Genomic DNA, 23,159 nt, shown 5'->3' with positions numbered 1-23,159 from the left:
CAAGTCCCCTAAGGACAACCCCAGACCTACAAGGGCCCTTCGGAGAAGGTGTGCCAGGAGCGTGTCTGTGCTACTCACCGAGGGGAAACAAAGACACGGTGCCCAGGACCCAGACAAGAGCAGGGAGTCAAAATCAAGACTTCCTCCACGGCTCAGCGGATGGGATATTAACAACCCGCTGACAACCAAGATCCTAACACAACCGAGTGCCCCTAAGGAAGGGGTGTTCTGGAATCTTCTCTGGGCAGTATTCAACAATGGGACAGGGTTCTGATGTGACCCAGGCAGAAAAGGATGAATCCGGTGACCAGGTGACCACCTCTGCTCCCACTGAGTATCTCCCAACAGCCTCACAGCATCATCGCAGCCCATGAGCCTGACCTTTGCTTTCTTATTAGTTTGTAAAACTGTGTCGTGTGAAGGTGACATGTTTTGCTCAGGACCCTGGCATGTAATTAACGCTAAGAAATCTCAGGGCTTTCTCAAAGACCTGGGGAGACCAAAGAATGAGCAACACACTAAGCCCATCTGCCTGGCCTTTGTGTCTTCCGTTCCTTCCTTCCTGCTTCCCTCCCGCTCTTCAGCATCATTCCCAAGACTCTGCCAGGGGCTCTGGATAAAGAGCGCAGTAAAAGTTGGTTCCCGTTCAAGAGGCTCTATAGACAAGTGAACAGTGAGATAAACGCTGGCACAAAGCACCAGCCGAGTGCCGAGGGGACGGAAGAGGAACCCCGACTCTGCCTGGCGAAGCAGGGAAAGGTTCACCGGGGAACCAGGACGCCCGGTCCCTCCTCTCAAACTCACCCTTGGCAACGGAAACCCCGGTAGAAGTTCCCCCAAAGCCAGCACTGCCTAGCTGGCTGGCGTCTGTTTTTAGCAACACTTATGACTGGAAGGAAAAAGTACTTAAAATATACCACCCTCTGAGACTTTTATTCCCTGTAAAACTGTCAGGCTTCTCACTCAGCTTTCTCTTTGGAATGAAGCATTCCGGTTTATTTTGGCAACCAGAGGGAGTAACAAAGACCAACTTTCTCAGAGCGGCATGGGTCCCTCCTATCAAAGCTATCTGCTGCCGGCCAGTGAGCCAGAGAAATTTGTGTGCCTACTCAAAGGAATCGAGGGGACCCTCTTTCACCAGTCTGATCCCGTTGATGCATGGAGAGAAAACACCATAAGCTCGAAGAGGTCACAAATAACAAGGCGCACGGGGTGCGCACGGGAACTGCGGGGGTTCCAGGGCACCCTGTCAGTGCTCAGGTTCCCTAGTCCCGTTCCACGAGAGCCGATGCGGCACAATGTGGTCCTGTGTACCTGGCCTCTCCATGGGAGAGCCCAACGCAAACCTGTGGGCATCTCACAGCATGGGTCTGACAGCGTTGTGTGTGCATGCACGCGTGCGTGTCTTAATTGTGGCAAAATAAACCGAACATAACAGTGACCACCGTAATCATTTTTAGGTATACCGTGGCATTAAGGATGTTCACTTTGTGATGCAACCATATCCACCATGCATCTCCAGAACTTTCAGGCCATCCCTAAGTGACTCCATACCCGTTAAATAACTCCCCGCTCCTCCCACCCCCTGGGCCCTGGTAACTAACCCGTTTGACTTTCTGTCTCTATGGACGCGACCATCTCCTAGAAGTATCTCCTGTAAGTGGAATCATACATTTGTCTCTCTATGTCCAGCTTCTTTCACTTAGCATGTTTTCAAGGCTCGTCCATGTTGTGGCGTGTGTCAGAATTCCACTTCTTTTAAGGCAGACTGACACTCCATGGCACATACATACCACGTTTTGTTTCTCCATTCCAAGGGCATTTTCTATCGCTAATGCCAGGAGGCTTGCATTTCATATTAGGCCTGGTGAGCTCTCTCCCCCAGGTTGCTTCCCTATACTGCATTCATCATAATACTTCAGCATTCATTTTTTGATGATCTTCACGTGCTAGGATTTTGCATGCTTTACTTTTGATTTGCCATACAGTCGCCAAGCTCCTTGAAGTCAGGAACATCATCTCCTCTATTTTCCATACAAGACCCACCCGCCCCAGTTTCTATCTTGGTTCCATCCAGGCCTTGCTCATCATGCAAGTCTTCAACAGTGAGCCTTTAATAAATGCTTCCAGAAATGAATGGAGAGTAAGTGCTTGAGACACACCACTTCTTGACTCATGAAATGGCAAATGAGCTCAGGAAGTAAAATGTGCCTCTCTCCAATACTAATGCTTTCTGAATTCCAGTCCTTTCCTTTTCCTTCACTCTGAGCTTCAGTTCTTCAGGGAACACAGCCTGATGGATGGGAGGAGACCTATAGCACTTGAAAGCCAGCCTAGCCCAATGCTGCTCAAGCCTTTTTACTAAGAACATTCCTAGGGGGAGAGTGAGCAAGCCTCTAGGGCCCAGAGGAAAGTTTGGAACTCCTATCTGAAAAAGTGCTATGGAGTTTATATTCTCTTCTGTTCATGCTTAGCTTTTAATATTAAAATGTTTAACCGGAGGCCCACTAGGAGGAGTGAGGCACACATGCATTTCCAGTTCAACAGCTGGGATCTATAAGCCCTCTAGCCAGCCAATCGGTTTTGTATCCATTGAACCCAGTCTGACAGCTAACTTGGATGGACTGGCTACATTGTATCTGAAAGGGGCAAGCAGTTTCTCCAGCATAAGATGAGAAACTGGTTTGCAGTCTGGAAAGGCAATGGAAGAGACTCAGTGGCACCTCAGTAGTGACCTCTGTCCATCTGAAACTAGTAAGGGGCGATAAGGCCAGAGACTCATGGGGCAACCCGCCAATCAGAGCAGGTCTATAAATATCTGAAAGAGGTTACAGTGCCTGGGGGTCAGACTCTTGTCACTGACATTTTTGTCTCTGGGGGTCGAGCAAGAGCTTGTCTTAAGCTGGTTGCTGGTCGGGAGTCCTTTTTGTAAGGCAGCCTTAATAGGAGATGTTCAGAAAAGGAAGAAAGCTTATCATTTCTATAAATATTAAGTTCTGTCCCAAGATTTGCCTTTGGAGGATTAGAAAAACATTCTTCACGTGAAGCACACTGGAGGGGTCTCTCCGATTTGTGTTTTAGATACCAGGTGGTGGTACATAGTCGTACGAGCCTTTTTTTTTTTTTTTTAAGCCCATGTTTAGGGCCTAGAATTTTAAAAGCATATAAGAACCCTGGGTTTGGTTCCATGAGGCCCTTCAACACTTCCGTGCACTACTTCCTCAAGACAGTAATAAAGACCAAGGCAAACTGCGGGTGGGAAGGTGAGAGAGCCAGCAAGCTGTGGTCCTCACTCTGAGTTGTCAACCTTCTGCTCAGCATCCGGGATGCAGCATCAGCCATAGGCCGGTAAGCCACGTTATCTCCTAACTCAATATATTCCCATAGCAGGGCATTCAGGAGCTACCTGGAACATCCAGAGGGGCGCTTCGTGATGTTTCCCTGCACCTTGATTCTCTCCGTGGTGCCACATGAGGGCCTCCCTGCTGACAAGCCTCTCCAACTGCCTTTAAAAAGCAGAGGACTTTCTTGAACAAAAAGCTTCAGAAGCTACAACAAGGGTGGAGTACAACGTTCCGAGACGGGGAGTCGGAGCTTCCAGGTTCTGTCCCAGCTCTACTACTGCCCCCACCCTACCCCTGTGCCCCAGTCCTCTGCACCTCTCATGGAAAGCCTCTACCCGCCCCTCTGACCTCTCACAGCCACCCTAGCTTAGACCTTTAAAGGACTGCAGTCTCCTACCAGCAGAATCAGAGCCTCACTTGACCCTGGTCTCTCAAGACCTTTCTTCTAAGGAGCTTCAAATTCTGGCAAGCAGAACTACATCCTCTGGGCAGTCCATGGGGCACAGGGGTGGAAAAATCTATAGCTAATAATAGTTCCTTAAATTAGGATGGCTCTTTATTCTTGTACAAGTACTTTTTAATCCATTACCACATTAAACAAAAGGGGAAGTGAGAGGCGGGTGAGGCTGAGAGGTGTGTCAAGGCCAGACACGGTCTAGAGGTGGGGCACCTCTTGGATCCCCACCGCCCCCGCCCCCAGGGCAGCAGCCGGCTCTAGTCCCTTCTCCACTGTGTCTCCGCCCGAGTGGGTGTAAGCAGAGCACGACACTGTGGGGGAGAGGCAGCCTGAGGACATGTACATAAATGGACATGAAACAACAATTCAGACTCCTGGGGAAGCCCACACCACGAAGGAAAATTAGTAAACAGCCCTCCTCCCACCTTGTGTCTGCTCGCTAGGTTCTCTTCTCTATTTTCTGGCACAGAGGCTTTCAAACCCTTACAAGGAAGCCTCACCTACTGAATTTCGTACTACCTTGGATGTTGATCTTGGAAAATAGAAGCCACCACCGCCAAAAAAGAAAAAAATATACCTCCCAACACATCATCATCCAGCCGACTGTCTCTTCCTGAACTGAGAAAAGAGACATCTGGTTTTAACCAAGAAGATGGCGTCCACCTACCACATCCGTGTTGGTGATCTTGGCCAGCAGATCCACCAGGGCATCGCCGGTGAGGGAGCTCACGTCCTCATCCTGCTGCAGCCCACAGATGGCAGCTCCCACGCTTCCAGTTGCAATCATCGATGGTGGATACATGGCGAACTTAAAGTCTGCGAGAATGAGAGGCAGAAGGTCAAGGCACAGGAAGAATTTGGATCTGGGGGCTCCCTGGCCTGAAGATCCTCAGAAATAGGATGGTGAAAGGTCAGCTGCACAGGTGACTCCTCACCCTACAGACACATCCTCTCCTGAGTCTCCCTTCACAAGACATCCTTTATTTATTTACCATTACTGTGGCAGGTCCAGAGCTCCAATGGAGAGACTGAGGCAGGGAAGGTGGACAGCTTATCTGAATACACAGAGTAATTTTCAGAGAGGGGACTCCTGTCCCCAACCCCTCACCCCCATGAGCCTGTCTGGGGTTGGCATGTGTAAGGGGCAGGAAGGTAATTGAAATGCAGTGTCCTCTGCAGTCACAGCGAGCAGAGCTGGGAGGGCTGAGGTGAGACCAGAAAAGGTAACCTAGGCGCCATACAAGTGAGACAGACCAAGGGATCTAGATGGTGGAAGGTGGGGAAAGTATAAGCAGGTAAAATGATATGAAGAATGATAATCCTGATGTAATCTTGCCCCTATTATTTGTGGACAGTCAACAGACAGATGGCCCAAAACAAAAGATGATTTTATTTTATTTTTTAAAAAAAGGGGGGGTGGGGGAGAGAAGCAGTAATGGATGGAGGGCATGAGGGCCAAGTTTCATACAATTCCCAACTTCCAGCCCAAGACCCTCAGAACATAAGGAGAGAAGGCCAGCACCCAGTATTAGCCACTGCACCCTAACCACATGGATGGCTTTGTTTAGGTTGTATGGCTCTTGGGCCCAAAGGTCCCATTTTCTTGCTGGGGGAAAAAGAAACAGCAGTTTGCTAAGAGAAGTACAAAGTGAGAATAAGTTGAAGGAGCTCAAACCCTCATCCACTTTCTTTTCTCCAAAAGCAAACAGAGGGTATGTTCCTATGTTCCTGTGCGCGGGTGAGGGCTCAGCGTGGGAGACCAAACACCTCAGTTTCCTGAATGTTCCCGCAAAGAGGCTGGGTGACCAAGATCACCTACTGCCCAGTTATCAGGAAGAGATAAGGGCACCCACACCTGACTCCTGCTGCTGTTCCTAATGCCCGCTAATGCCCCACGTATACAGTCCCATCGGTTTAACATGCCAGTTCACCCACACTCCCACCAGAGAAGGTGCTCGTATGGTGGATGAGGAAGGGCAAACCCCTGAGCTGACACACTGCCCTTACCTGTGCCTTGTTCTGATATGTTAGAGAGGTTACTGTCACTCACTTTAGTCAGTCCTGGAGTGGAGCAAATCCTCCAGTGCATCACCTCTGGTTCTAGCACTACTGCAGTTGCCCGTATACAGCTGGGCAAGGGCAGAGGTGGGTGGGGATAGTGAGAGGGACGTACAGAGGGAGGACCTGGGTCACACTTCAAATTCTAGCAGGCACATCAGGTTGAAACTATAAAAACAGATGAACCTAATGCCTTCCCTTCTTCCTGTCCACTGCCCTATTAAGCAACATATCCCATTAAAGCCCTTTTATAGATGACCCCACTGTCCAGCGTCACGTTAGTGGTGTGCTGAGCAACACTACTGATCACTGAACCATGCACACACCTCCCATCTTGGCCGAATCCCATGCACGGAGCAAGCCTGGCTGCCTGTCAGTCTGTCGGTCTCCTTGGCTTTCTTTCCTTAGGCCGCTCACCATTTCTACTTCTTGAGGGACACATATCGCTGCGTTCTGCCCAAAGCCTGCTGCCACCGACTCCTCCCGTGTCTTCTCTCCCCCCTGGATGGTGCCAACGGCGGCCTCCCTGCCTCCTGCTCTGCTGTAGGTCTCCTCCACATGGGCTCACAGGACTGTTTCTCTGCCCAATAACCTCGTTAGCTTCCCCCTGTGACATTCATAATACAGACGAGGCAGCCAGCCCATGGCCTTGGGCCCACAGAGGCCCTGGGTGGTAGCATCTGGCAGGGAAGAACAGGAGGATATCCCTGGCCATCCTTTTCCTCTGTCCCAGGCCTCAGACCAGAGAGAACACCTCATAACGTGCCTTTCTTTTGTTGTCCAATTGCACACAAAACAGACTCCTAATTTTAGCAAACTAATTAACTTCTGGAAGCCAGGGGATGTATATGGGTGGCCCCGGGATATGGCAGGTGCCAAAGTGGCGAGAAGGACTATGCCTCCTTTCTTATTTCGCTAGGAAAATGCTAAGGATACTGGGGATACTGTCCCCTGCCTCCCAGAAGTGGGGTCACAGTGTACAAGAGCCTAGCTGCCCCTCGGCGGCTCAGACCAGGTAAAGCTGCCCCTGCCAGGGAAAAGCTGTTGGAAGCCAGGCCAGCTGCTGCGCAGCTCTTCTGCACCCACCCCAGTAGCAAACCAGGGTCTTCCTCTAGATTCCTGAGCACCTGCTAGGCTCTCCTCTGAGGAAATCAGAAGAAGTGACATTAGCACTAAACCCAGATTCCATTTGTCTGATAAAGGGTGGGGTTGAGGTACACCTGGGTAGCTGGCTCAGTGGCTGGGCGTCTGCCCCCTGCTCAGGGCGTGATCCCAGAGTCCGGAGATCGAGATCAAGTCCCACATCGGGCTCCTTTCATGGAGCCTGCTTCTCCCTCTGCCTATGTCTCTGCCTCTCTTTGTGTCTCTCATGAATAAATAAGTAAAATCTTTAAAATAAATAAATAATGGGTGGGGTTGGATCCGTGTTTTTCTAACTTCCAGTTGCACTCACTGTTGGGTCCCAAAATCCATTTGCAGTTTGTTTTTGTTGCTGTTTAACTGAACAGAATAGGATAGAAAGTATCAGCAAGTAATCATGTAGTAAGAGTAAATATTGTCTTGAGAAACTATTGTATCAGTTTGATGGACATTTATCTATATCCTGAGCTGTGCTATAAAATGTATTTCTTTCTTCATGGTTTGGGTCAAAAGGTTAGAAGACCTTAGTCTTGCTAATCTCCCAGGTGCCTTCCAGCTCTATTTTGTTCTTCCCTGAGGATCTAGAATAAGAACCACTCCCAAGAAAAGAAGTATCAACAGAATGGAGCATGGCTTCCACCCGCCAGCATCAAAGTCACAAGGCATCTCTGTCCACAGAGCAGCGCTAGTTCTGCATGGCCTCTGGGGCTGCCCCAGGACCACGCTCAGGGACACCCCCTCTCTGTTGGTAGGGGAAACAGCACAGAGAAAAACACCAGAATAAAACAGCTGAAGGGTCGTGTCCTTGCACTAGCTCTAGTTACCTAACCTCTGCACTCACCCGTGGAAAGTTTCACCCAACCCATGCAGCCACTCCTGGAAGCCTTCAACTTTGGCTATGTAACTTTACTGAAAAGTATTCAAACATACCCACTGGGGCAGGGGGAGTGGGCAGGAACATCAAATGCCATGTCTGCGTGCTATGACCAAGACTACCACCTTCCAGAAACATATGAATAAAAATACATATATGTAGATGGTTGAAGTAGGAGGAGTCCCAGAAAATGTATGTAAACTTTCTCACTGTTAGACGAACGAAATGTAAATGATTTTGTAAGTTCTTCTCTTAATGTTATTTTATTTCAGCAAAAATAAAATGCCAAGTAAAAGTCTCTCAGAAATCTCTACCTGTCTTGGTCAAAAAATACCAACAAACTATATATATCTTGGTGCAGAAGGCGAGGATCTATCTATCTCTACCCTCCGCTGTCCACCGGAATGGTTAAGAGGTGACTTCCTGAGACCCCTCTTTCCTCCATGGCAGAGTGAGAGGCAATTAATTGACCAGTGAGCCATTACAACAGAGTCATTACAAAGTCGTCACTGTTCCAGGGAGCATGGATTAATCCCCACCCCCCCTCACCAGATGTAAACATAGTAATCGAATACAGAACTGTGCATTCTAAATGCCTAGGTGCCTACTACATGGGTAGCTAGTAAAGAAACTTCTCAAAAGCAAGGGAGTGCTCGAGGCAACAGCAGCAGAAAGATACTCAGGGAGACTCTCTAAGGACATGGGAAGGATTTGAGCCAATCAGCTCCAAGAACTGGAGAGTGGAGTATGGGGAGGCCGATGTCCTACCACCTATCAGCTGTGTGAAGATAGGCAAGTCACCTGACCTCGCTGAGCCTCCATCTTCTCACCAGCAAATCAGGAGAATAATTATACCTACACCTCATACGGTTGTTCTGAGGACAGGACTAAAATAATCCATGTAAAAGCACAGTGCCCAGCTCATGGTGAGCAATCAGTGTCATACCACCACGGTTTTGGCCCCAGGAACCTTCTATGGGACTGTGAGGAGCGATCCTGACTGTTGGGAGATGCTGTTCAGCATCAGCAGGCACAAGGAGCAAGGTTGCGCTGCATCCCTGGGACATAGGCGGATGCTGACAGCAGGCCAACCGTGCCGAGACTGCTGGGAAGAATGAGGGCTCTGTGCTGCCTGGAGAATCTTTTGCTATCACTTGTGTTCTATGTCCCAGAAATGACCTCATCGAGTTTTCCAAAGCCTCGTCCTGGTTTGTTGGGAGTGGGAGAACCCGAGGGCCCCCATATGATGAATGGAAGACAGAGGCTGGCAACTCCCTTTCAGGTGCCCCCCCCCTATTCACTCAGGTGTGGTTCACCCAGAGCTGAGGAACAATGCCCACATATTAGAAGCCTCTGAAATGACCTCCTGGGGAAGTGGTGGAGGCAAGGGGGACAGCTTAGGGGAATCCCAGCTCTATTGGTTGCTTACTCATCATCCAAGTAGTAGTGGTGAGGTATTTATTAACAAAAAACGTAAAACTCATCTGTTTCAAAACACTTCTTTTACAGGTGAATCAATGAATTCTTTTCCTTTTTTCTTTTTTGGGAGGAGGAGTAGAGAGAAAGCATAATCATGCAAAAGCGGGGGTGGGGGGTGTGAACAGGAGGGTGCAGAGAAAGAGAATCTTAAGCAAGGCTCTACACCCAGCACAGAGCCAGATTTGGGGCTCGATTTCACAACTCAGAGATCTGACCTGAACCAAAATCAAGAGTCAGATGCTTAACCCACTGAGCCACCCAGACACCCCAAATCAATGAATTCTGGACTTGTCCAATGCTCAATCCTGGGTCTAGGGTTAAGGTCAAGACTTTTGGACTGTGGACTTCATGCTCTTTATAACTTACCAGAATGTGAATAGCTCCTCAAGGCTACCTCCCACATCCCACTAAGGAATACAGTGTGATCTTCCTATCAGAAGTGCAAGAAAAGCCCTAAAAAGCAAGCCCCGGCTCAGGAGTCCAAGAAATGGGTTGTAGCCATGGCACCAGCAAACTTTGTGACCTGCACAGCCCACTTAACTTCCCAAGCCCACCACAGGCACTCTTGGGGGCCACACTGGACTCCTTAATCTGGGCAAGGACAGCGAGGGCTCCATATTCATCAACTTGGTATCTGCATGCCCTGGTAAGATCTCACTGTAGAAAGACTTCTGAGCTAAGCTGGTCTGAAAGCACAGATTAGATGGCCCTGCACATCAGTTTAGGGCCGATTGTTTTGGCTACGGTGAGGGAGACCTTCAAGTCCAAGATTGACCGCTTTGCTCTTGATCACCACTAGGGGGTGAGAGATACTTGCCATGAGGCTTAAGAGAAAACAGGGAAGGGGGGGGCAGTGTCTCTCATTTCCCCCATCCCTCCCCCCTCCTCCAACCTGCAGCAAGGTGGAAGTTTAAAAGGCCAGAATCCCAGACGCCTGTTGGCCAAATGATGATGTGGGCAGCACACACCTCACCTACCACCCCCGAGATAGGTTTAGCACACGGGATGGGTCTGCCAAGCCAAGCTAATGCCCATGTGACTCCAAAGGCCTAGGTGGGAGGGGAAGGAGTGGGAGATGGCTGGAGAATAGCAAGCAGCCTGTTAGTCATTCATTTTACAGCCAGATGGGAAGTGAGATAACCCTGTCACGCTGCCTGTCCCCACAGGGTGCACTTGCACTGCCAGTTGAACACGCCCCTTCCCCCCCTAGCTCTGGGCCCTGTCAGCTGTGGAGGCAGTGCAGAAGCTCAGAAGAGAGGGGAAGGTGCTGTAAATTCTTCCCACCTAGCAACCACCAGGGCAAACCTTCCTTTTTGTATAAGGGGCCGAGTCACCTACCCTGTCTGGGTCCCAGCTATCATTACAATACCTCATGATGGAAGGTCATGAAGCACCGTTAGGTAGGGAAAACCAGGAAGACTGGCAACACAAGGCACAAGGGTTATCTTCATTGGTGCTCGGGCCTTGGGGTGGTGACATGGTGCAAAGAGCCTAAGCAAAGCTCCTTCGGCGGGGGGGCAGGCAAAAAGAGGGAGATGTGGGGCCTCGGGTCAGGAGGCAATGCACCTCCACCCTACCCCCACCACGTTGAAACTCAATGTCATTGTCTTTTCTAGACTAACTGGAATCATCTGTTGAGCATGATATCATGCATCAAGAATCTTCCAGTGCCAGAGCGCGATCCTGAGTCATCTTACATGGTCCTTCTTTCCTTGTTCGCAGACCTGGGGGGCTCTACCATCAGGGCGGCAACCAGGAAGACACGAAGGCTCAGTTCTGCTTCCCCAGGATCCAAAGCCCCAGGAAGGGGAATGCCAGGGGCTGACAGTTATGAAGGTCTCCTTCTCACCCCAGTGCCTCCGCTGACCACGACTGGCCCCGAGAGGGACACTGTGCACAGTCTGAGGCAGTCTTTCCCCCTAGAAGCCATTTTGAGCCGAGGAGGGAGGGGGAAGGAGGGCACCTCAACGCCTTGCCACCATCTTACCCTCTGGCCAGAAAGGAAAACTGCAGCTCCGCTCCCCTTCGCTCCCCTTCTCACGGCCCCTCTCTGCTCTTCTGCTCTCTCTTCCCCTTTCACACACACACATGCACTCCCCGCACAGACTAGGGAACCACTGCCAGCTCTTTCACAACCAACTTTTCCCATAAACTAGCCACACAGCCTTAAGGGTCGGCTACCAAGTCCTCAAGACCCGCTGTAGGCCTGCAGGACCCCAGCTACAGGTGTCTGCTGGGCTTCAAGGCAGAATATTGAGGACTAGGGGACCAGGACAATGGTGTGAGACACAAGGAGCAGAAAGGACGGTCTCCGCATCCATCACCACCTACCTTTGGTTCTCAGTCCCTTTGCACCCACTACTTGCCAGATGGTCTCAGGCACCCAACCATTTGTCACACCCGGGCCCCCAAAAGGTAGCATCTAACTGGAAGATGTGTCCTCCAAGAAAAACAGCCCTTGGCTTTTATACTGTCAGGACAACTGCTATAAAACTCCACACAGTAAGGATGCTATGTAATTCAGTCATTCAGACTCAAGCATCCATCGAGAAAGAAAAGCCTTGTGAGACACAGCCATCCTTCCCAGATTCTGAAAACTTGTGAGAACCCCTCTCTCACCCTGACCAGTCCACACCTAAGGCTTAGTACTTGACTTGTGGTTTTCATTAGATTGGAGTTGTTCCTTCTATCTTTCCTCATTTCCTATCCAAAGTTAGCTCCGGTCTCCCAGAAGGCAGTCTTTGTGACTTCCCATGCCACCCCTTAGACTTGTCTTCAGTGCCTGAGTTCCGTGCTCCTTACTCTGGCCTTGGAGTTGGCAGCCACGTCAAGGATCTAGGAAAGAAGGCCAGAGTGGGGGATGGGATCCCCAATTTGAGAGAATGGGCCTTTACAGAATCTGGGGATCTGCCCATGCCTGGGTAATTCCACTCACCATCTCTATCCCAAACAGAGATCAGAATGGAGGGATGGGTGGACAGACCCCAAAAGATCTGTCAGTCAAGAGACAAGGTCAAAGCAGAACTCTGGCTAACAGCTGGGCAATGGGAGAGCTAAGGGTCAGGGGGTCAGCTGTCCTAGGGCCAGAGGCAAAAAAGGACTGGTTGACCCCTCCCCCACAGTGAATCATTACAATGGAGAGGAAGGGACAGCAGGGCCTGGGAGACAAAATGACAAGTCAATGAGGGACTGACCTCTAGGGCCCCAGGCCAGACAGCAGGAGAAGAGAGGAAGCAAAAGAATGGTGACTGTCTAAAAGGCAGCAAGGTATCCACGGGGGCTCTGAAGAATGGCCCCCTCAGGGCTGCAGGAAGGGCAGTTTACCCTCCCACAAAGGGGCACAGGATGCATACACATGCCATGGGACCGCCTGGATTGGGAAGAGCAGGACTACAGCAAACCAGTAGAACAAAACCTGTGCCCCAGAATCAATTGTGGATGTCTGGAGATCCTACATTCAAAGCCAGTCAAGGCAGAGCAAGGGGTTCTGCCGGCAGCGGATGAAGGCAACGGGAATAGTTAAAAGTGGGAGATGGAGACGTGCACAATCGGTACCACCTCGGTTCACAAAGTGCCTCCTTGCGCATCATCTCTTTCTGAGTTTCGTTTTCCCAACCACCCTGAAAAGGCCCTAAGATCGTGCATCCACAGGTGGGTTTTGCAGAGGGAAGCTGAGGTTCACAAAGGTGAAGCAGCCTGTCCAAAGTCATCCAGTGAGAAGTAGCAAAGTCTGACCTTTTGACCGAAAACAGAGCGTATACACTCTTGCCTACTGTGTGATCCATCTGTATTTACTCTAGAGTAACATGTAACAAGGTATTGCAAAAAAGTTAGCCTCAGAGTCCCAACTATAAAATTCAACAACTCTTGGCAACCTTGGGCTGAACCCTCTGCACCCCACCCCTCGCCACTCCTCCCCCCACCCCTCCATCCCCAAACAAATGATCTGCCCAGATGGTCGGTTCTATGACGTTTCTCCCCTGGATGATTAAGGCTCCAGGGTCTCTCCCATGGCCACTACCAAAAAAAAAAAAAAAAAAAAAAAAAAGGTAGAAACTGGCCCAGTTCAGTTTAAGGAGACCTGTCAACCCTCTGGCCTTTAGTTCATTAGAGAAATGCAAAGCATATGGGCCAGTGAGAACTATGTATCAATTGTAGGACCAACATGGTGGGTGGAAAGTTCTTCATAAGAAAAAGCCAGTTGTGACTATTGTGTGAAAGGTTGCAACCAAAATCAAAACACCAGCACTTGAAGGAGTGCATCAAAACTCAGTGCTCAGAACGTGAGTCCTTGCTGAGAGCCAGCCAGGTTTACTCCCCCATCCAGCGAGGGAACAGCTACATGTATGTGCCCCACAGTAGAAAGAACTCCTCCGGCCTTCCCTTTATTGCTTATCAGGGCAGGGAGCGAATTTATCTTGACAGTGTTCTTTTAACCTATATTTGCCCCCACCCCCCAAAGTTCCTCTTGGGCTTATCTCCAAACCATCCTTTTCCTCAAAAGATTAAAGATTTAAACACAACCAGAGAGCAGTATATATAATCTTCAAAGAGCACTTTAGACATCATAAAGAATATTTTAACAGGCATTATTTTTTTTTCCCTTACCACACCCGTCCTCATAAACCATTTATAAGTTGAGCAGAGAAAAAGAATGTACCAGGCTGAGATAAAGTAAATAAAACAGCCCAGGCATGAAACCTGGTAGTCTAGGTTAGTGGGACCACCTATCTCCTAAACCTCTTAAGCCCATGCCAGGTAGTACCCCAGGTGCCTTCCCTTGACCACCCCCTCCAAAAGGACTCTTCAGCCTGGGTGTGCACCTGCTTCCACTCCCCCAGGACCCCCGACCCCCCCCCCCAAACCCCCCACCCCCTACTGTGGCCTGCTCCTACCAGTGGCACACAGAGCAATGAAGGTCTGCGCGTGCTTGCGGATCAGAGACAATTTCTCACTCGGCTGCGGCAGCTTCCGAAGGATGTGCTCGATGAAGTCATGAGGGGTTACGGCAGCCAGGTTCCACTTCAATTTCCCCAACACCACCAGCTCCCACTCCTGATGAGGGAGGGAGGAAGAGAAAAGTATAAAACCCAGAGGCTGACCTGTTGTCCCAGGACTGGGATTGGGGATCCAGACCAGTTTTAAAGACACTCATTTGGATGCTGTGGGATGGTGAGGTGGGCCCATTTGTCCCAGTACCTCCCCTACCCCCAAAGCTTGGAAGTTGTTGACATCTCTTCTTAGGCTTCCAGTGTCAGGCTCCCTGGGCAATAATGAGAGCCCAGGTGGCTGTTGCCAAGATTCTGCTTTCTGCCATTTCTTTTCCTGTCCGGCTCCCCGCTCCCAGCCAATCCCCACCTCCAAACAGTACTGTTGCCTGCCCACCCGGAAGGCTGAACCTACAATAAGATACTGCCAAGGTCATTGTGGCCCTTAGGTAGTAATTTATTGTCTGTGTCTCTACCGCTGGATTAATAGTCTTTTTAATCCTCGGGGCAAAAATGATGCACACAGATAAAGCTCAAAATAAGGTTCCTGGGCCCAACTCCTTGGCAACCAATTAGCTTACTTGTAGCTGGTGCCAGAAAGCGCCACTTCTCTCTGCTTTAAAACTTTCCCCTCTACAAATAATGCAGAAGTCTTGGGAAAAGGACACGCAGCCACAGAGTGCCCTTTCACCTAAAAGCTTCATAGGCCTTTGTCATCATGACTAAAGGACCCACCAGAGGGTCACTAGCAACCCCATGTTGCAGCTAGAGGTGATGGGGCAAAGTGAAAGTGTTTGTACTAGGTCACGGAATCCCTCCGTTCAAAGCTGAGGGTGGCCGGTGCAACCCCCATCTCTCAAGGGCTTCTCATCACCAGCCCACCTCGTGAGAAACCTCTTTTCTCCCTTACTGGGATGCATTTGGAGAATTGTGCTCAAGGTAAACCAAGCCAAAAAGGAAACCCTAAAAATGTGCGTAATCAGAGGGAAAATGGGCCTATCCATTCATGCCTTCATAAGAATGAGAGGTGGAGACCTGCCTGCCTGTGCACCCTGCTCCCCCATTTGCCCTAAGAGCCCCCAGGCTATCTCCCATTTGCTAAGCCAGCAACCAGAGCCCCAGCCCCCCCTCTTGCAGCACTAAGTGGCTGTGTGATTTGGGGTGCCTCCTTTCCCCTCCCCTCACTGGGCATATATGAGGACTCCTCCAGATCCCAGCTTTGGGGATAAATAGATGGGGAATGGGGGGGGGGGTTGGAAGGCAGCGTTTTGGAGGAACCTAGTATTAGTTAGCTTGGCTGGTCCTGGAAAAATTGGGGTGTCCTGAAGAACACCGTGGCCCACCGTCACACTGAAACAAATGAACCACATGGAAGACTCATTCTCCTGGTCTCCCATGAGGAAAAGCACACTGGCAACGAATTCTAACAAACTTTCCTTTACATGCTTTATAATGTTGGCTTTGGCTTTTTACAGGACGTTGGGGTGGAGGGAAAAAAAAAAAAAGATAAAATGACTAAACCACCAGTGTCTTCTAAGATGGCTTGAAATTCCAGCCCTTTCTTCTCGCAGGGGAATACGAGTGTAAACCACTCGTCTTGTACTATTATTAAAGGAAGCAGATCTCCCAGAAGAAAGCACCTTTCTGGGCCTCCCGGACCAAACCAGAAGCAGCTGAAATCTGGCAGCGGTTCAAAGGTGAAGTCATTCAGGCCCCTCTGCATTCCCTGCAATTCCTCCCCCAACCTTGCACATGTCTGCCACTAGATGGCAGCCCAGCCCCAGAAAGGAAGGCCTCTCACAAAGAGCTCCGTTCTAGCAGCCAGCCCTGGCCCTGCGGACTTCACTTCGGGCAGGCTGCCCCGAGGGGGAGGGGCAGCTAGAGGGGGGCCCCTTTCCAAAGAGCGCAGAGAAAGGTGCGCACACCACTCCTGGTGGGCCTGGGTGCCACTCTCCCAAACCACACTGCCGCAACATGGACACGCCTTTAAGTGCGAAGCTGCAGGGAAAAAGAGTTAGACTGGGTGGGAAAAAGGTTTGTTGCCAGAAAACCAGTCAAGACAGGACCCTTGTCATGGCAAAGAGGTCCCAGCCCCGCTGGAGCTAGGAACCCAGGCTTCAGATTCCTCCAATAAAAAGGCCAAATTTTGACTTGGCTCCAAAGTCAATGAGCTGATATTTAGTTAACAGCTATTACGTACAGGTATCTTGAGAGTTTATCCATTGATGTTACCTTTGAACTGTAGATTCTTAGGACACACAGGGCAACACACTCCTATCATGTGGGCACATTCCTACCATGTGAGAAGTCGAGCTATTTTCTTAGAATTCAGTGGATGAAAATTTGAATTTAACTAAAATGTTATCACTGTGTTCCAGGTTTCCCCTACACACACATACACAAACACACACAAACACACACACACACACACACACACACACGCAGGCACAACTGTAATTGAATTTCACGGACACAACAAATGTCTTGGGGTATCTGGGTATCTTATTCCTGGATGTAGCCTCAGTGCTTAGTATAGTGCCTCGCACACAGTAGGAACACAAAAAAATTCGTATTTAAAGCGTTATTTCCGGAAAGTGTGAAAATTCCAGCAGTGCGGTAATTTGGGATCCAAAGGATTTGTTTGGGGAGCAGGAGGTAGAAGCTCGCCAGGCCTGGAGAGAGCAAAGGAAGGAGGAATAGAAAGGAGATTGTCATTACCAGCAGCTCCTGAGGCTTGATGGAGTTGTCAGTGTAAATGCACAACTTCTCTGCGGTCAGAGGGATAGTCTCTTTAAGTTTGGAGGCCAGGAACATGCAGACAGCACCCAGCAGCTGCAGATGGGTCTTAGGAGTTGGGACCCCCGCCAAGAAGCGATCCAGGTAATTCATGGCCAAAGGGAAGACCTCCTCTTCGCACTTCTGTTCCTCACAGACCTAAGATGGGAGCGGGAATGGGTTGGGTGGGGGTGGTTGGAGGGAAGAATATCAGGAAAACACACATACACAAAAAAAGAAATGAAAAGGCATAACCTATGGAAAGAAGCAAAAATATTTAATTTTTCAGCGGGGAGGGGGAGGGGAGTAGACTATGTGATAAGAATAAAGATGAGGAAAACGGGGTAAATCTAAATGGTCGGTGCTGGGGTACTCCCCAGGAACGTAAGAAAGAGGTGAACTGAAGATCCGAACCGAGGAGGCAAACAAATGCGCAGTAGCCGCCAGGCTCGGCGACGCTCCCTTTGGCTACTGACTTCTTTGCTCCCTCTAACTCACTCACACTCTCTTTTTTGGATTTCGTCATCTTTTCAAAAAATCAATAAAAATATTCTGGAGGCTCCGGGGGTCTTCTTCTTGGTCTCATTCGGAGCCCCGGACCCTGCTCTATCATTCCCGACAATTGAAAAAAATGTCCGGGGGCGTCCTTGCGGCCCAGGCGCCGCTATTGGGGGGGTGGGTGGGGAGAGGTGGGGAAGAGAGGGGGAGGGAGGAGAAGAGGAAGAGCCGCAGCCTCGGCGGCGGACTCGGAGCCTGGGGAGACGGTTTCAAAAAATAATTAAAAATCGAGGAAATATCCTAGAAAAGCCCTTTTGGCGTGAAAACCCCACAGAGGAGCCAGGCTTCCCGAAACGGAGATTTCGGGTGCCGGAAAGGTCTGTATCTCAACCCCTGGGGCTCTGGATCCCGAGGGGAAAGTTGGAGGGGTGAGCGCCGCGGCGGGAGTGTCCGTCCGGCTGCGGCCCGCAAGGGCAGAAACCGGGGACCGCGGTGAGGAGCCGGGGGAGAGCGAGGAGCGGGGCGCCGCCGGAGAGCACCGGGGGCTCTGACCTCTCCGTTAGGGGCGCCCCGACATCCCCCTACACACACCTCCTCCCCCCTTCCTACCCCACCCAAATCTCCGCACCGAGAAAACTGGAAAGCCAAACTGTAAGTAACCTTCGTGAGGTGGGGGCTGGGGGAGAGGGTACTATTGCAAGTGGGGGGGCCGGGCTAGCGGGGTGCGGGGGGCGAGCGGGCAACGCTTTCCAGCCTTTCCAGCCGGAGTTTGCAAAGCAACATGGCGAAACCACGGCAGGTCCAGAGCCGTGCATACGTGGGCACACGGCTCGCTCGGCAAAGATTTGGAGCAAGGGTAAAGAAGTGGTTCTTTTGGGTTCCCCTAAAACACACGTTTCTTCATTGCGACTTCCGGGGCTCCTGAATTCTCCGTTTCTCTCCTCCTCTCTCCTCCCCCCCCCCCCCCCCCCAAGTGCCAACGCGGAGTCGCAACCACATGCGGGGACCTGAGGCTAGGACGATTTTGCTCTGGCCTTTGGGGGGCTGCTCTTTTTTACTTTGGGGCCCCGATTCCACGCTCCCACTCCCATCTTCACTACACCGAAAGCAGCCGCAGCTTCGCAAAAGACAGATCAGGATGGGGGTGGGAAGAAGAGGCAGCCACATGCAGGCACACGCGCGCGGGATGCTCCCCCACCCCCGCCCCAGGACAGTCTCGTTTCTCCCAGATTTTCCTCCTCCCCCCCTCCCCTCCCCTCCCCCAGCTCTTCTAGCATCCTGCAGGGAACAGAAATGAAGCCACGCGTCTCGCCAAAGGGCGCGGGGTAACCTCGCGCGCGGGAGTGCGGAGGCGAGCGTGGATCCTGCCATCTCCCAGTTTTAGGGTCCCTGCGCTGGGGGCGGGGGTGGGGAGTGTGGGCGTCTATCCGGATGGGGACAGACGGAGTCCGTCTGCAGACCTACCTCCAGCATCCAGGTGGCCACCATCCTGCGCATGTAGGGCTGGATGTCCTTCTGCACGCATTTGAAGTAGGAGCACTGGGGAAGGTAGCGCTCCTCGATGGTGAGCAAGTTCTGCAAAACGCGGTCGTCGTAGAGCAGGTTGGCGTCCGGCACGGCCCTGCGGACCGGGTCCACCTCGCAGCACAGCAGCTCCATGGCCAGTCGGGTACCCGCTCGCTCCCCTGCTTTCTCCGGACTGGAAAAGTTGGGGGGTTTTGAAGGGGGGAGGGGAGAGGGTTCCCCTTACCTCCTTCCTTTGGCTAAATAGGGGGTTTTCGAAAGAAAAGTTATGGGGCAGAGAGAGACAGAGGCTGGGGAGAAGAGAGGAGAGGGAAGGGCGGTGGGAGAGGAGAGCCTCGGGGGCTGCTAACTCTGCCTGCCCTCCCCTTCAAACTTGTCTCGCTCTCCCCTGCTCGCTCTTCTCTGCTCTGCGAGGCAGTGACGCAAACTGGCTGGGCAGTTAGTTCTCCTCCCTCTCGCCTCGCTCCCCTCTCCGGTTCCTCCTCCCCTTCCCTCCCCTCTCGTCCCTCCCCTCCTCCTTTCAATCTCTCCGTCCCTCCCTCCCTTTCCCCTCTTGTTATTTAGGAGAACAGCAGCTGGCCCGACCTAACTTCAAACGCGGTCCCCCGCCCCCCCCACCCCTCTCCTTAGCTCTCCGAGGCCCTTTCCCTCTATCCAGCCCTGCATGCCAGGGGCCCCGAATAGGGGAACCCACAAAAAAAACCCCACCGATTCCTACTTATTTCCTCTAATTTCGCACATTCTGTGGGCGTATCGTGCCAAAATACGACCCTCCAACTTTGGCTTTTTCAAAATTGACCTTTCCATTCCTGCCCATGCATGTAAGATCCGAGAATGACGAGTGGATCACTTGAAGATGGGGTGGGCTCCTGCAATTTAGAAGCAGATCCCTTAAGTGAAGAATAAGGAGGGCGATTTTAGAAAATAGCAACCTCGGATATCCAGAGATAAAGATTCTGTCCCGGACGTTTGAGCTCCTGGATCACTTCGGGCTGTTTCAAAAGCCCGATTAAAGGGGCCAGAACAACGCCCCCCCACCCCACCCCGCCTGTGTGTGCGAAGAGGAAGGAGAGGAAGGGGTGGGTGTTAGGAGGGAGGGGGCGGCTTCTCCGACGTGATAGAATGTGACCCTGAAGCAGAAACCCTCCCCTTCTTGGGGGCGCTACAGGCGCCATGGGGAGCAGGAGAGAAGAGGTCTGGGCTGCCGCAGGCTGGGGGGGGGGGCAGGGCTACCATCGGTTCTTCCGCGGCCCGCGGCCACGCAGGAAAAACCCGCTTCCTCGCCCCTGCATCTGCTGACAAGCCGCCCGAGGTGTCTGCGCCGAGCGTGGCCACACTGATACAGCTTTCTAGGAAATAGCCCGGGAGGGGGAGGGGAGGAGAGGGGGCGAGGGAGGGATTAGGTTTGGCTCCCCCTCTCTCCCCCTGCGCAAACAACACCACCCCTTCCTTTCCTCGGAGGCCCGAGACTTCCATCCTGTGTCCTTCGCTGGCATCCTCGCCGACCCCTCCGGGTTCATGCCTCACCCGCCAGCCTGGGCTCTCTCCCCGGGAGCCGGGTTGCGGTGGGGACGCTGCCAGCGCAGTCGGCTCTGACATGTGCTCTAACGCATCCCCGGGTCAAGGCTGCTTTTACAGGGGATATGGTGGCGTTTCCCCACCTTCTTCCTCCCCCCCCGCCCCCCCCCGCGGGTTTCAGTGTAATTTCACTTGGGGGGGAAGGGGAGAGAGCCCAGCGCCCCCGGCAAGTTGGCGGGGCTGGCACGTGCAGGGAGCATGGCGTGGGGCAGGGCTCGGGACACACCGTGGTCAACCGAGCGCCTCCTTCGCGGAGGCCGGGGGCCCGAACCGGGGTGTGGAGAGCTAGCGGGGAGCGGGGGCTGGGTGAGCTGCACACTCGGTTCCCTGAAAGGAGCGGGGGGGGGGGGGGGAGTGGAATAGAGAAGGCGGGGAGTGAATAAACCAGAGGTGCTAGCGATTAACTCAGGCCCCGAGGCCAGCCCCTTTAAACGAGGGTGGGGCGGAAGGGGTGGGGGGAAGGGGGGGATATCGCTTTAAAAGGGTGAGTAAGAGTTTGGGGCGCCGTCTCCCCTCCCTCTATTTGCATAGCCAATAGCTCTGGGGCTCCTGCTACTGCGCGCTGATTGTTACCGGGCAGATTACTTTTTTCTTTTTTTTTTTTTTCTTTTTTTTTTTTTTTTTTTTTTTTTTTTTTTAGTAGGACGCGTTCCCCGCTACATCAAAAGGAAGCCAAGGGAGGGCGGAGGGAGCGCGGGGACCGGGGCGGGCGAGGGCTGGGGAGAGGCCGGGGCGCCTGCGACCTTATCAATGGCCGAGGGAATTAGGATCCAATCTACCGTAGGTAAAGAAAGGGGAGGGAAGGGGGCGGCGAAGAAAAAGTCTAATTGCTGTGGAAGCCATTAGCTTTCGGGAAGAAAAAAGCTCCCCGAGAAACCTAAGTTGCAACTCAAAGTGAAACAGTCCTGCGCAGCGGATGACACTCCGGCTGAGTGCAGTGCTCCTCGGGATAGAGTCGGTCCCTAACAATTACCTATTGATTTTAGTCAACTTGGACTTTCCGACTCATGCTTGAGTCACTCCGGATAAATACGTTAACTTACGTTTTAAGACCCCATAAAGGAATTACTCAAACTTTACCTCAGCCACCTATGAGCGGTTCAAAGAAAGCTGCTGGGGAGGTGGGGGGGGGCGCGGGGGGGGGTGAGAGGTATTTTAAAATATAAATCTAGCCCGACAGGCAAGGACAGAAGTCGGCGAAGGCTTCCAGCCTCTTTACATCACTTGATAACTAATTCAGCACGGTCTTTTCTCCACCTCTCTGCAGGGAAAGCATCCCCAGCCCTGGGGCTCCCAAGTGGGGAGGAGGGGGGAGGGGCAAGGCGGGTGGTGGTCCTCCCGGCCTGGCCCACCCCGGGGAGAGAGCCTGGGTGGCGACGGCTCAAATCACAGAGGCGAGCCGAGGGCCCGCTCGCCCCTGCCCTCCCCTGTGCCCCCCGCCCCTGCCCGGGACTGGCCTCCCGGGGAAATTCCGGCGGGGCGCGGGGCTGGGGGAGCTGGAGCTGCAAAGGGGAGGGGCGCGGGCGGACGCCCCCTCTCCCGGTGGCCACTCCATTCACCCAGACCCGCGAGTACGGACGCTTCCCGCGTGGCAGGCTCGCCTCTTCAAGTTCCCCCATTCACTTCCCCTTCCTATTACGGACCGTTCCCGAACATTAACCTCGCATCGGAGCCGTCCCCCAGTCGGGGTTCAGTCTCCAACGCGCGGGGTGGGGCGTGAGAGGGTGCGGAGGTTGGCAGGAATGTCTCCGGAGGCTTGGACTGGAAACTGAGTTTTCCCTTTCGGTCGCCGCTCCGACCATGTGTTAAAACCGTAATTTTGCTTGTTAAAAAGCACTGCGCCTAGCACGCGGGAAAAGGCACGTTGCCTTCTGGGCAAACGTGCACATTTTCTTTGAGTATAGACTCAGGTTAAGAGAAAAAAAAAAACTCTCAAGCTCCTGTGCTCTTAATTTTAAGTCAAAACTGGTCATTGTGGGAATAAAGGGGGTAAAATAATGTTGGTTTCTCCTTATCCCTCAAGGGGAAAAAAAAGCCTGCCCTTTATAGGATCAGTGATAAACTTTAGTGAACATAAGTTTTATTGGACTTTTATTCCCTCCCGTGCCGGCTCCCCACCCCCCTTTCCTCGGGTTTTGGAGTTTCGGTTGGAAAGTGTACAAAACCCTGTAGGTGTAGGGTGCAGCCTGGTGTTGGGTGTTTATAGCACATTTCTGCAGGAGCCTGCAAACGCTAAGCACACATGCTCCCAAGCTCACCTGGCAGACGCCGGCAGGCCAGGTGATCACGCTGTCGGCCCAAAGCTTCAAAGCCGCGCGAGTTCGAGCCCGGCTGCCTCCGCGCAGGGGCGCCCGGGACGGGTGGGGGGAGGGGAGGGGAGGGGGGGGGGGGGAGTTCAGGCTTGGGAATCGGGACCACCGCCCTCTCCCTAAGTTCTCCGAAGC

At 52.2% G+C, this 23,159-nt stretch overlaps 1 protein-coding gene across 1 annotated transcript in view; it reads right to left on the bottom strand.

The window, feature by feature from the left end:
- CCND2 (cyclin D2) overlaps positions 1–19,702 on the bottom strand; it is a 30,313-nt gene extending 10,611 nt beyond the window's left edge. The window contains exons 1-4 of the mRNA XM_041736192.1: positions 19,078–19,702; positions 17,059–17,274; positions 14,248–14,407; positions 4,469–4,617 (exon numbers count right to left, since the gene is read on the bottom strand). Of these exons, the coding sequence (XP_041592126.1) occupies positions 4,469–4,617; positions 14,248–14,407; positions 17,059–17,274; positions 19,078–19,272 (720 nt within the window). The 5' untranslated portion in view covers positions 19,273–19,702. The remainder of the gene's footprint in view (positions 1–4,468; positions 4,618–14,247; positions 14,408–17,058; positions 17,275–19,077) is intronic.
- Between the last annotated feature and the right edge of the window lie 3,457 nt (positions 19,703–23,159).

The sequence above is a fragment of the Vulpes lagopus genome, chromosome 21 (genome assembly GCF_018345385.1).
Source record: "Vulpes lagopus strain Blue_001 chromosome 21, ASM1834538v1, whole genome shotgun sequence".
Lineage (NCBI taxonomy): Eukaryota > Metazoa > Chordata > Mammalia > Carnivora > Canidae > Vulpes > Vulpes lagopus.
This window is presented reverse-complemented; position numbering and strand designations above follow the sequence as displayed.